General features: G+C 44.0%; 1 protein-coding gene across 1 annotated transcript in view; it reads right to left on the bottom strand.

Annotated features, from left to right (window-relative positions):
- LOC111813579 (adenylate cyclase type 2-like) overlaps positions 1–13,275 on the bottom strand; it is a 56,677-nt gene that overhangs the window by 26,908 nt on the left and 16,494 nt on the right. The window contains exon 2 of the mRNA XM_023704704.1: positions 7,708–7,750. Coding sequence (XP_023560472.1) covers positions 7,708–7,750 — 43 coding nt within the window. The remainder of the gene's footprint in view (positions 1–7,707; positions 7,751–13,275) is intronic.

The following is a 13,275-nucleotide window of genomic DNA, read 5'->3' as shown; positions in this document are numbered from 1 at the left end:
CGCGCAGGAGGGCAGGAGCGCGCGCTGCGCCGGGGCCGGACCCTCGTGCCCTCGCTGCGCCCGGGAGGGGCAGTTGGGGCTCGGTGGGGACGACACAACCTCTCCACTGACTCAGAGCGCGATGGGGGGTACATTGGAGGTTTCCTCTGCCTACCCCAACCCACCAAACTTTTCTCCTCCCCTTCAGAGGGTTCGCAGGAGTCCTGAGCACACGGCCAGATCCCTGTGCGCTCGGCTGCATGCAGGGTCAGGCCCCACACATTGTCTGAGAACACGCAGGAAGGCACCCGCAGATGGAGTGCGCCCCACTCAGGAAGGTGGAGGACCTCCTCCTCGGTACTCTCGGAGGCCGCCCAAGTAGGGGGGTCTCCTGCCTCCCCCCTTCTGCAGTGGGACAATGGAGCTCCCTATATCCCTTTCTGCCCCAGGTGCTTCACCCTGAACCACATCCCTGGCCCCTTTAGTCGCACTTCGGAGGGGCCCTGGGCCCTGGGTTTTGGGCTCTGATGCCTGGGGAGCTCTCTGGATAGTCCTGTCTCAATGAGCCTCCAGAGCGGTGCCAGGGAGCTTGGCCTAGCTTTGGTGCCAGCCCAGGTACACTCTGTAATTGGCTCCTCCAGACCACCTCTGGAACGGGCCGGGGAAGGGAGAGTCACCTAGAACTGAGGGCAGTGTCCCCTCCTTACCAACCCTGCGGGCTACTCTGTCTCATCCTGGAAGCCAGAAGGTCTCGTGCATGACACCCAAAAGATCACAAGTTCAAGGCCAACCTGGGCAGCTTGGTGACTTGGCAAGAGTTTCCCAAAATGCAGAGGGAGTGGGAGTGTAGCTCAGTGAGAAGGCTCTGGGTTCAGTCCTTAGCACCAAAGGGGGGGGAACCCCAAAAACAAGAACACTTTTCTGGATGCCTGATCTTATTCCAGTGTTGCCTAGGCAAAAGACTCCCAAATCCCACGTTCTTTCCAAAGCCTTTTCAAAGGAATCCAAGGCCAGCTATCCTCCCTTCTCTACTGGGCTGCTTCTGTGTCCCTGGCACTCAGGACTGCACTGTCTACTTCTCCTATGGCCTTTCTGCCACCCAGGCTGCCCTGTCTCCTAATGGGCAGGGACAAGTAAGCTACGGAGCTGTGTGGCCTGTGCAAACGCAGACCATGTATGGAAACCTTGGCCTGGAATCTCCTGGGAGAATGGTACTTCTGTCAACTCTCCAGGACTGCCTTGTCCAGGGAGTGAAGGTTGGATGGTGGTTCAGCCAACTCTGTCGTCTTGGACATGAGGTCCTGGGTAGGACTCTGGTGCCTCCCATCGTCCTCTCACTCCCAGCCCTGGATCTTTCCTCCTCTTAGGGGAAGGGAGAAGTGGCAGGAGGCAAGGGATAGGAGGAGCTCCCTTGGCTTCCCCTGGTAGACCTTGGATCATCTGACATTGTTTGTCCTCCAGCCCTATGACCAAATGAAACTCTCCTCTGTTGGATATCTTGTCCGCAGGACTCAACCTGGCCCAGAGCGTCTTTGAACAACATCTATGCTTCACCAGGAGCTCAGCCTTTCCTGGGTCTTTCCCTTGGATTAGAGAATGTGATTACTCTACTGCCAGATTTGGAGGTTCCGGGAGTGAGCTTCAAGAAAAGACAACACTGATGAGTCGGACTTATAAATAGCCAGAGCCTCATCCCTTAAAGGAAACCCAGTTGAGTGGGCTGCTGGCCACTGTCCTTCGCTTAGATTTGCTCTCACAAGCACCCTGTGCTGGTCTCTCTGGGTGGGTGGAGTTGTGCATTTCCAGTCCTTTCCATGCTACCAACACACTATTATTCATCTCTCCAACTCTTGCTTCCTCACAGCTTGTACTGATAAATGTCTGCCCACGCAAGCAGCAAAAACATACTAATAATAATAATTTGTAGCTTAAATGTATAGGGAAAAGAGCTGCAAGTCTGAGGAGAGAAGAGTCAGCGCTTACTTTCTTCTTTCAGTAAGTTGAGTATTTTTAATATTCACATTTGCATCATATGCATGTTCTTCCTGTATGGTAGATGAGGATGTCAGGAGATTTTTAGGAGCCTAAAAAATATGGTGTCAAAATTAGAGTCTGGGCGTGAAAACTTTGCACTTGACTCTTACAAGGTTTTTTGAACATTAGTTTCTTTGGCAAACAATTTATTTTGTGCTTACCAGACTTTCAGGAGGAAAAGAAATGGATCCTAGAACCCTTGAAGGAGTTTCCAAGTCTTTTGAAAAACGGGCTGAAGAGATAGCTTAGTGGTCTAAGTACCTACCTGGCAAGTGCAAGAACCTGAGCTCAATCCCTGACACCACATGCTGTGTCAGCTCTGGAAGCCCAGGTGCGGTGGCATATGCCTGCAATTCCAGCGCTGTGAAGGCTGAGACAGGAGGATCACTGTGAGTCTGAACCGCATAGTGAGACTCTTTATCCAGTAAATAAACATAAACAAAGAAAAGTGGGACTACAGAAATCAAAACAAGAACAAAACCCAGCATTCCTTCCCCTCCTCTCTTCTCCCCTACAATTTAAATGGTGTCATCAGAGACAGAGGTCCTAGAAAGAATACAAATAAAAATCAAGAATTTGTTGGGCTTCTCTACGGTTTTGTTGGAATTTTATTTTGGTTTTGGTGCTTATTTTTTGCAGGGGTCCTTGTCAGTGCTTCATTTGTAATACAAAACACGTGTGAACTAGTATAATGGTCCTTGTTATTGTATTAGGTTTTAGAATCAAGGAGACAAGGTACACCTTTTAAAATTTCACAGCAGTTACCATTTTGATAGCCCATAAAAAGAAAAACAGTAACTCCTCCACTGCATGGAGTGAAATGAAAAACGCTCTTTCGAATCCAGCCAAAAGGATGAAATATATACGCAAGTCACTGAAGAGACCCAAAGGAGCCCTCAAGTCTATTTCTGCCCTTTGGTAGCAGGGCTTCCGTGAGAGGCTAAACATGGAGGGCAGAGGGGCTTCTCCCATCACTTCACTGTGTCCATTTATCTGTGACAAACTGTGTGAGAGAAACAAGGAGTGCAAACACGGACTGGGCCAGAGGGAGCCAGAAAGTGAGCATGAGGAGAATTTTCTTTGTCTGCGACGCTAGAGGGCAGCCCTCCACCCTCCAAGGGACTCGCAGGGCCATGTCTCTGGTGTGTCGCTTGATGTAGAGTTCAGCAGGCACCACCTTGGAATTCTTAACAGATTTTGAACAAGAGTCAAAAGGATTCTTGTTCTGCCGCTGGCCTGCAAATTAAAAGGCAAGTATGCTGCACCCAACAGCACTGACAGAGCCGCTCGCCTGCAGACTCGGCCTTGGTGTACCGCCCTGTGCGCCACCTGTAGCCCCCCAAACTGGCCCTCCTGCATGGGCTTCTCGTGCACTAGACACACCTCACTGATCATACATCTGAGTAATCACTCTGCAGACGGGCTGCTTATGCATCAATGGGTTTTGCATTAAAAATAACCCGTCTTTTAGTTCCCATTTCAAGCCTAGTTGATTAGCTCCGTCAATAAAGCTGCTGCTGTGTTCCTCCCAATGTCCACAGTGCCCTGATTGATTAAATAAAGGCAGCCCACAAACCACAACAAGGACAGAAATGGGCATGTGCCGACCAACCCGGGCATGTTGGAGCGCTGCGCACTGAGAATCTCTCTGTGTATTCGTTTTTCTCTCTGACAAATGTATTACTAAAATTTATATAATAAAGTATGAACACTGTGTCAACAGATTCATTATCACCATGAAATATGTTTTGTGTACTCAGATAACATTTACATTTTTATTGAACCAGAGGCTAAGAATACAGAACCCACCCAACCGAAGCTAGCTTATGGCTCCTGAACATCAGATTAACTCTTGCAGCTCACTCACAAGACCTTTTGCTGCTGGGTTTTCAGAGTATCAGACAGAAGCTGCTGCACATAACAATTAGCATTCATTCGCTTTCCCACCCAGAAGTAAATAACATTCACATGCCTTTGAAAGCCCCTGTTTGCTTGACTTATTTGCCAAAACATTTCTCCAATAACAAAATGAATTTTTTTTTCACAGCATCATCTTTAAAATCTGACTGTAGGTGAGCAGCTGGGATTGTCACTCCCTCCTGCTGTGTGGGGAGATGGGGCTGGCGTTTCAGAACCAGATTCTCTCAAAGTGCCCTTCGGCAGGGAAGATCGTTGCTTCTGCTGCTGAGATGTGCAGTGAGATTTGGGGATTCCTTCCATGAGCACTGGGAGTCTTAAGGACAGGTTAAGGCCTAATCTCTTTCTAGTTTGTCTGGAGCATTTGGAGAGAGATCCGTGTCTCTGCTCTTGTTCAGAGGATGGGCTCTGGGACTCACGAGGCAGAGAGAAGTGTCAATGATTTGCTGCAGAGGAAGGCTTTGAAGAGAAACTCGGGTACATGCTTAACGACACAGCTCAGAAAACTTGGATTTTACTTTCTACCTCTGTACATGTCCACTAAATTAGTTCATTAAAGAGTAACCTGGTTATACACTAGCATTTAAAGATATGCACTGGAGGCATAAGAAATGGCATTATGTGGAAAGTGGTGTAGTGACACCATTGCCGTAGGTATTCCGTCCTATTCTACCCAAGACCTAGCTTACGATCTTAAACCACTCTACTGTTTGATTTGTACTTTTACTCTTGAATTTGAAAATAAATGGAGCTCGCTGCTGGCACTATTTCACTGTGTTGTGCTTACTATCAGTATTCTGGTAATAACTTCTTTAAAGTACTGAGAGTTTTTCCATCTCTGATATCAACTGCGCATTTTGGAGAGGTCGTGGAAGAGCTCTGTGCTTCCATTAATTTATCTTTTAACAAGATGGGCTGTTTAGCATAAAGGTCTTCCAAAAGTGTCTATTTTACTCCACCTGATAAAGGGGTGGATTTTAATGAACTATTTTAGAGCAAGATGAAAAAAAAATCACTTATTCCTAATTTTTAAAGATAATGTGAGTGATATAAATGGAGCTATACTAATAGGCTTATTAATTTTTTCTAAATATCGATTAAGAGGTATTGTTTCTTTTTGAATAAGATAATAATATATATTGGCAGTGTTTCATATGAACTTAATAGACCCACATGAACCTTGTTCTTGTATAAATGTCATCAGTCTTCTGTCACTAGATGTTCCCTTTAATAAATACAGAATATTTTGTTTCTTTTTGTTTTTGCTGTTATGTCCCTACTAATTGAAGCTTACAAAGTGCCCAGTGGTAGTAAAGATGAAATGGATGGATGGATGGATGGATGGATGGATGGATGGATGGATGGAGAGAGAGAAAAGATGACCTAATTCTTTTTTTTACATTTCTTTTTTTCATAATTTTATTGATAAACAGATAGCAATGAGACAGTTTCAAATCAAATCGGTAGGACAGTTTCAACAACCAACACACTGAATATATTCTTCTTAGTGCCTAATTTTTTTAAAACCACAGTTGACAAATAATAACAGTAGATGCTCTAATCATAATGTCAATCTATATAAATGTTTTCAGGTCCCGAAGATGATATATTTGTGTCTGTGTTACTGATGCTATATTAAACCATGACTTCCACTATGTCTTTGCAAACCCCAGCATGTCTTCAAATCCTAAAGCGGCAAGGGTTTCATGAATGATTACACACTTACTGCTGGTGATTCCACTTAATCAGCAGGACAAAGAGCAACAAAGCAGACAAGGTGAGGTCATGGAGAAATAATGGGAAAGTAAGTGTGCCCACAAAAGGAGGTTATCTGCACAAAGTATCATTTGAGGCTGATTTTACTACGAGAAAATTGCACTGGGTCGGGGAGCTCCACTAAGAAAATGGGCAGTCAATGTGAAATCTGCTCCTTGTGCTGCTGACATCTGACATCCTGACGCCTGCAGACAGCCTCAATGAAGACTGCAGGACATGTGAAGGGACCAGTTAGAGTCTCGCCCTTTGCAGGCTTAACCAAGTTGGCCTTGTCAGAAAGTGAGGAAGGCTAAGAAGAAGATACTTGTGACCTCCCCACTGCCAACTGGTTGTCAAGGGTGAATACCAGGATTCGGGGAATAAGATGCAGAACATAGTTCAGAAACAGCCTGCTGGAGTCGTTGGCATTTGTGTGCTTCTCTGGCAGATTTGACAAGAGCAATATATTTCTTAATTGAATTTCAAATGGGAAAGCTCTTGTACCCAGGGACTTCCTTATAGATTTCCTGTTATCCATGCAGAAAATTTTTCTTTTACACAGAAGTTTTCCCAAATAAAGCTCAGTGAATTTTGAGGTGGTTTTATTTATGTATTTATTTATTTATTTTAAAATGTATTTGGTAGAGAGTCTCACTATGCAGGTCGGACTCATAGTGATCCTCCCGGTTTCAGCCTCCCCAGAGCTAGGATTACAGGTGTGCTCCACCACACCTGGATTTGGTGACCAGCTCTGCAGGTCCAGGGGTGGGGCTGGAGCAGCATGTGGCACTGGGGATGGAACGTCGACCCTTGAGCTTACCTAAGCTTTGCTAAGCAGGCGTCTAGTCTGCTGAGCTATCTTGCTGGCCCTTTGGGTGATTTTATTAGCACATTAAATGCTGCTGCAGACAGTACCTATGGGTGTCTTCATACTGAGCAAATAGGCACATCCTGTTGAAATGAACCCCAGCCACCACTGTGGTCTACGCCTGGTGCTGCTGACCCCTGCCAATCTTCTAGCTCTCTCCAAGGCCATCTATAGCAACCCGAGAGAAGCTTTTGCTTGCCCTCTTTTTGCTGCGTGGTGGCCCACATCCAAACAAGCCTGGCTCCTTTTCTCAGGCCTCCCCCTCTTGCTTCTCCCGTTCTGCAGCTGCTCTGCTTAGCTCTCTAGTGCCTTCCGCCTCCTGGTTTAAGCTGTGGGCAGCAACCTGCAGGAAAGGTCCTAGCATCCTGCTGCCCTCGCCTTACCCCAGTTCCAGACCTGCATACCTGCTTCTTCCTGTGTGACCACTAATCTACAACACACACACACACACACACACACACACACACGCACGCACGCACGCACACACGCACGCACACATACTAACCCACACGCTCCATGTACTGGAAATCACTATCTGCAGCTGGGACGCCTGCTGACCTCCCCGCTCCATCCGCCCTCAGCACCATCTGCTGACTCTCACGCCATCTCAGTCCTGATCTTTCCTAGCATAGCAAGTCACTGTCACCAAACAACATGCTGGGGAGTATTGGAAAGCTCAAGCACAAGGCATTTGGAAAGGCCACCTCTTCAGCGCCACATTATAATGGATGACTTGTTCCCGGGCTTGTTTGGTCATTCAGTCTAATAAAAGCATGATAATTTATATCAACATGGACAAAGATGGATAAACATGGAGTTTTTTAAAATAGAATGTTTGAATACATGGACATCTATAGCTAATTTTTTTGTATATAACAGTTAAATAAAAATGTCATTGTAGCAATAAATGACAATGCAAATGAGGAATCAATTGAGTTTTTTTTTTTTTCTGACAAAGATGGAGCCTCCTCTCTCCTGCACAGGAGCCTGAAGGCACTCTCCTCAGCTCATGTTTCCGGCAGTCCAAGGTGGGGCCAGGGTCAGTGGTGTGGGGCGTGGCTGGGCGGGCTCCTGTGGCCTATTGCCTTAGATTAAACAACCTCGAAATGACCAGAGGTTAATGTGCCAACTCCAACTAGACAGGCTGTATTTACCTTGTTACTGGGAAACACTGAAGCCATGTTCATGCTGAGCAGGCTGAAAGAAGAAAAAGCGACCTTAAACCTAGAGACTCATGACTGTGCTACAAGAAATACCTCATACGGGAAAAGTCTGTGCTCTCTGTGGTGACAGGACTGCTTTTCCCTTCTGAGTGGATTTTCCCAGAAGCTGGCAAATGGGGTGAGAGGAGAGGTTATCTTTTCTTTTTTTTTTTTAAGGAAATAATAATAAATTATAAAGGAATTAGTCTGAGACTCTCTGGCTTGGAGGTTGTACACGGTTGCTTCAAGTTGCGTTTGTGTCAGACCTCCCTGGAGTGCAACAGACACAGGTTTATAGGCCAGCATTTGCTATGGGGACAAATCTACAGATAATGCTGAAGGATTACAAGGGGCGATTGAAACGTACCATGACTGTTTGCGCTTAAAATGTATCATGACAAAGACGCATTACGCTCCGTCCTCAAAATCCTCCCCGTCACATCAAGCACATTTACCCCAAGGTCCTTGTCGCTTTCTGAAGCAGATCTGGAAGTCCTTTCCCGAGCTGTTTTTCAGATATGTAATCAAAATATGGCAAACGCTGATGCTATGCACCACGCAACAGGAGGCCGACTTGGGAAAGAGTGACGGTGAGTCCTCGTCACCCTTATCCTCCGGGTCTGTCACAGCGCAACTCAGGCAGGTTCTTTCCCCAAGTCACAATGTCCACACAAAGTAAACGCTTTGATGAAGTTATGATGTGCACCTGGCCACCGGCGCGCACCTAAGGGCCTCATCAAAGAGGACTTGAGGATGTGCTTCGGAAAGCAGCAAGAGCAGTGGAGTAAGTGTATGCAAACGGGGAGTGGAGGGTCTTAGGGGGACTAGGGGCAATCTCTTAACCGTAAGCAGATCTGTAGGGTGGAACTTATACATTGATCTCTGTGCGTAACCTGAATCCAAGATTCCCCTCAGAGCTCAGAGTTCAAGGATCAACTCTGGGCTGGGGAGAGAGCTCAGTGGCATAAGTACCTGCCTGGCAAGCATGAGCACAAGGCCCTGAGTTTGATTCTCTGGTTCCAAAAAAGAAAAAGAATCACTCTGGAAAGCAAAAATAAAATAACCACGGGTCTCTGAGAGATACGGAGCTGCCACGGGCTGTTTTTTCTCATCAAATGCAGCATCCAACCCAACTCTTCAGGATCATTTGTACCATAACGGATGCCGAGTGAGTACCAAGACCAGAGGACACTGCATCTGCCCAACCTGTAACCTCGTGATCCTTGAATGAACGATGTTAGGGATGCTTACCAGGTTTCAAATGTTGAAAGAATGGGGACTCCCTCTGACTGTTTCTCTTCACAAATAAGCCCCTTTTATAAGAATTTTAGGGAAGGGACTCTATTGTTTAAGCTATTCAGGTCACTAGGTGATCAAGTCGCGTCTCTTATTCTTTTTGTATTTTCTTTTTTATTTTTTAAAGTAGACAAAATGGCAAAAAAAAAAAAAAAAAAACTATTAGAAACAGTACAAAATTTCACCGAACAAAGTAATAAGAATTCAATAATAGTTACTGTATTGCATGATATTATCTTCAAATTGGTTGTTTAACTTACCAGATGTAACCTTGCAAAATATAATCTTATCTTCTTATAGTCTCTCTCTCTCTCTCTGTCTGTCTCTTGATCTCTGTGTCAGTCTGTCTCCCTGTCTGTCTCTGTCTCTATCTCTCTGTCTCTCTCTGTCTCTCTCTGTCTCTCTCTGTCTCTCTCTGTCTCTCTCTCTCTCTCTCTCTCTGTCTCTCTCTCCCTTTCTCTTTCTCTCTCTCCCCCCCTGCCTCCTTCTCTTCCTTGATATGACTGTGCATGTATAGTTCTCTAACACCACAAATTTCCTTGTTTGTCTTAGCCATCTGGGAGGCTTTTTATTTTTTGATTCACTATGTAATAGCCCTCCTAATTTCTAAGAAGGATTAGCAGATTAACTGTAATTCCCTCATGGTTATATTTTAAATGGTGCTGCAGTAGTAGATAATCCCAACTCTTCTGGAAATGGGTGGGGCTGGTGGTGGTGGTGGTATTAATTGCAATTAAAAGTCACTGGGAGACAGAAACTCAGGATAATTAAAATATTGCTAATTTTAAAATGATTAATGAGCCCAGACAAATTCTACACTCGATTATTTTAGAATTCACAGTTAATTTGGGGAGCTGAATGTGAGAAATGACTCAGAGCAGCTACATCACCATGAGAATGGCAGCCAGCAGACATCCAGGTAGCCAGAGCCCCCTGGGCGGGCTGCTGTGTGGAGTCCTGGGCAGGACATCGCCCAGACACGAGGCAGCCTCTTGAGGATGAGGGTCCGACAGATGGATGGAGAACCCAGCTTTCTAACATTCCAAAAACTACTCTGAGCTCTCACACAGCCCCAGCCTGCAGCATGGGGAAGAGAAAAAGTGGACAGAGTTGTGGTGTCACTGGTGTGATTCTGTCACCTCACAGGCCCTGTGCGCAGCCAACTCTGAGCTGACAGGCAGTAGACACTACCTAGTTTTCCCAAACTTCACTTGGTGGCATCCAGGAATGAGATGAATTCAAGGTACATTCTGCAAGAGGAAGGGGGACTTTGGACCCAGGGGCTGCAAGGTCCTCACTGTCAGAATTGCTCTCCTGCTGTGACATCTGTGTGTGCCTGCCCAGTTGTTCCAATGACATTTGTTGGAGGAGGTGGGAATGTGGGGTCCTCCCAGTCCACTCTTGTTGACCATTTTCTGTGACTACTGGCTTGAGTGACTGCTCTGGACTCTGGTAGACCTGCATAAAATGACGCCTCTCACTTCAGATACCAATAGGGTGGCATTCAGAGTCCAGCAGGGAAGCTCAAGCCTTATTTATGCCACTTAAGTTGGTGGGGTGACAGTAACTCATTAGCTAAATCTCCTCTGGCCTGCACTGTGGCTGTCAGTGGCTGACAGCCTGTGTGAATGTGGACAATGCACACCCAGGGCTGTGTGCAGTATCTTGGTTGTGCTCCTTGCCAGAGGTGTTTTTTTGTTTGTATGTTTGTATTTGGTATAAAGTCTCACTATTCAGGTGCATTTGTGGTGATCCTCCTGTTTTTAGCTGGGATTACAGGGTGCGCCACCATGCCTGGACTTATTTGCTGGCTCAGGGGAGGGGCTGGTGCAGCCTGCAGGATCAGGGATCGAAACCTGGACTCTGCACTTGCCAAAGCAGGCATTTAGTCCACTGAACTGTCTCGCTTGTCCTCATTGCCAGAATTTTGATGACTACACCGCCTCTACTTCTCCCACTCTCGAAGGGCTATGAGAAGATGCATCACTCACTCAGTTCTCACATGTTCTCTCCTCTTTCCTGCTTCCTCCAATCCAATTTTGAGCTTCCTATCTCGGATTCTTCACTTGCTCCATTTCCTGTCCTTGGAGTTAAATAAAAGCCTTCAGCCTGGCCACCCCGAAGGCCTACCTTCCATTTGCTAAAATTAGTTTGTACGCACTGCTTTCAGCTGCAAAGAAGTGGCTTCTTAATTAATCAAAACTCAGTAATCTAGATAGTTAGTTAATCACCTTACCCTACAAATTGTCTGGAGGCAGATACTGGCTCCTGAGCTTCCAAATCCCCTGGGCTATTTGTCCTTTGCCATGCTGACCTTGGCAAGCTAAGTAGTCTTGCTGAATTATGTCACCTCTTGGGCACAAGTAGGCCCTGCAATTTTAGGTCTCATCTACTCATGGCAGCATTGTGAATAGGAAGGAAAAGGACACAGAAGGTCTTTTGTCCTGGGACTTCACCTGTACTAAGTCGGAAGATCCATCACTTTCCTTCTTTCTTTCTTTTTTTTTTTTTTTAAACTGAGCCATTTTAATGTGTTTAAAGTTTAATAAATAGTTGTCTTGATGAATGTAGTCATGAGTGTTGTTCAGCAATATTCAAGTTATGGTTTTCCTGATTGGTCTGTAGTTTTCAATAAGTGTAACAAGCTATTATATGAAACATCTGTCAAATTAGTAAGACTAAATTGATGCATCCACCATTATCAGATTGTTGATTACCTGGGCATATTTACCCCAAATAACCTTGCCTCCTTGTGCCACAAGGCCCAGCTCGCTCACGTTCACCTCAATCACTGTCCCTGTGGTAATCACACACAAAGTTGTATACAGTGGCGATGAAGGATTCTTTTTCACACTAAGTATTGGCAGGCAAAATGTGGCTTTCAGCTCAGGATGTGTTACGTGGGTCTTCTTAAAACGTAAGCCCATTGGCCTAATGAAGCTTTCATATTTAGGTGGTTTTCTTGTAGAGCCATCTCCAACAAAGCAGACTGTAGTAACCATCCTCTTACGTGCCTTCTTTTTTCTCTTTTCAGTTTGAATAATTTTTATTTTATTTTTTAACTCATTATTACCTTTTTGAAAATCAATAATTATACAGCAAATTAAAAATTGTAGACAAATATTGAAATGTGAAAGATATAAAATGAAGACAGTGGATTTCTGAAATGAATACATAACATGAGATGAACAATAGATTGTACATGGTAAAAAATTATTTACAAACTGAAATGAATATAACAATAAAAATTGTCTAAAATAAACATGAAGAAGAAAGAGTTTACAGATCAATCTATAGTAGTTCATTCTGTGACAAAATCAAGAAACTTATATTCATATAATTAGAATTCTCAAAGTAGAATGGGGTAGACAATAAATATTTAAAGATTTAAAATTTCTGAGTTTAGTTAAAATTATAGCACCACATTTCCAATAAAAATGAACCTTTTGCACAAAATTGTGAATAAAATTATAACAAGTTACACAAAAATAAAATTGTCCAAAACTTATTGTAAGGAAAAAATCATTAAAGCATATACATAGAAAAAATATTAACTATGGAAGAGCAAAATTAAATAGCATCTTATTCCACATCAGAAAAAAAAGAGCAAGTGGGTAAGAAACTAGACTTATTTATTCAAAGGACTGAAAAAAATTCTGTCCTCATTGAATTTTATAGTTAGCAAGCATACCTTTAAAAAATAAAAGTAAAATATTTTCCAGTTATACAAACTTGAAATATTCTAATACCTCGAGATGTAGCAGATAGGAAATAACAAAGACCATAATCCAGAAGCAAGAGAAGTTGCTGTGTGGTCCTGACAAAGAATAAAGAGCTCTCAAAATGATAGTTATGCAAGACTATGTAAAATATAATTATATTAGACAAACCCATTTAAAAAGTCTTTGAAGATTTACACAAAATATTATCAATCTTATATCAGGTTATATAAATATTTTTTCGTGTGTGTGTGTGTGTGTGTGTGTGTGTGTAAAAGAGAAGGAAGAACTAATATAAAATAAATGGACAATGGAAATAAATTTTTTAAAGTTTCTAATACTAGGAGAAAATATACCATTTATTATAAGTAGATTGCAAGTCAAAGAGAGAGTATAAACCATAAAAGAAAAACTAAAATTAAATAATAATCAGAAAATTAATTAAAGGGCCAGTCAGTAGCTCATCGGGGTTCAATCCCCGGGTCTGCCGTGCCGGCCCCCCCCC

Source organism: Octodon degus, unplaced genomic scaffold (genome assembly GCF_000260255.1).
Source record: "Octodon degus isolate 3935 unplaced genomic scaffold, OctDeg1.0 scaffold00008, whole genome shotgun sequence".
Taxonomy (NCBI): domain Eukaryota; kingdom Metazoa; phylum Chordata; class Mammalia; order Rodentia; family Octodontidae; genus Octodon; species Octodon degus.
Note: the sequence above shows the minus strand (reverse complement) of the source record. Positions and strands in the feature narration are given on the sequence as shown.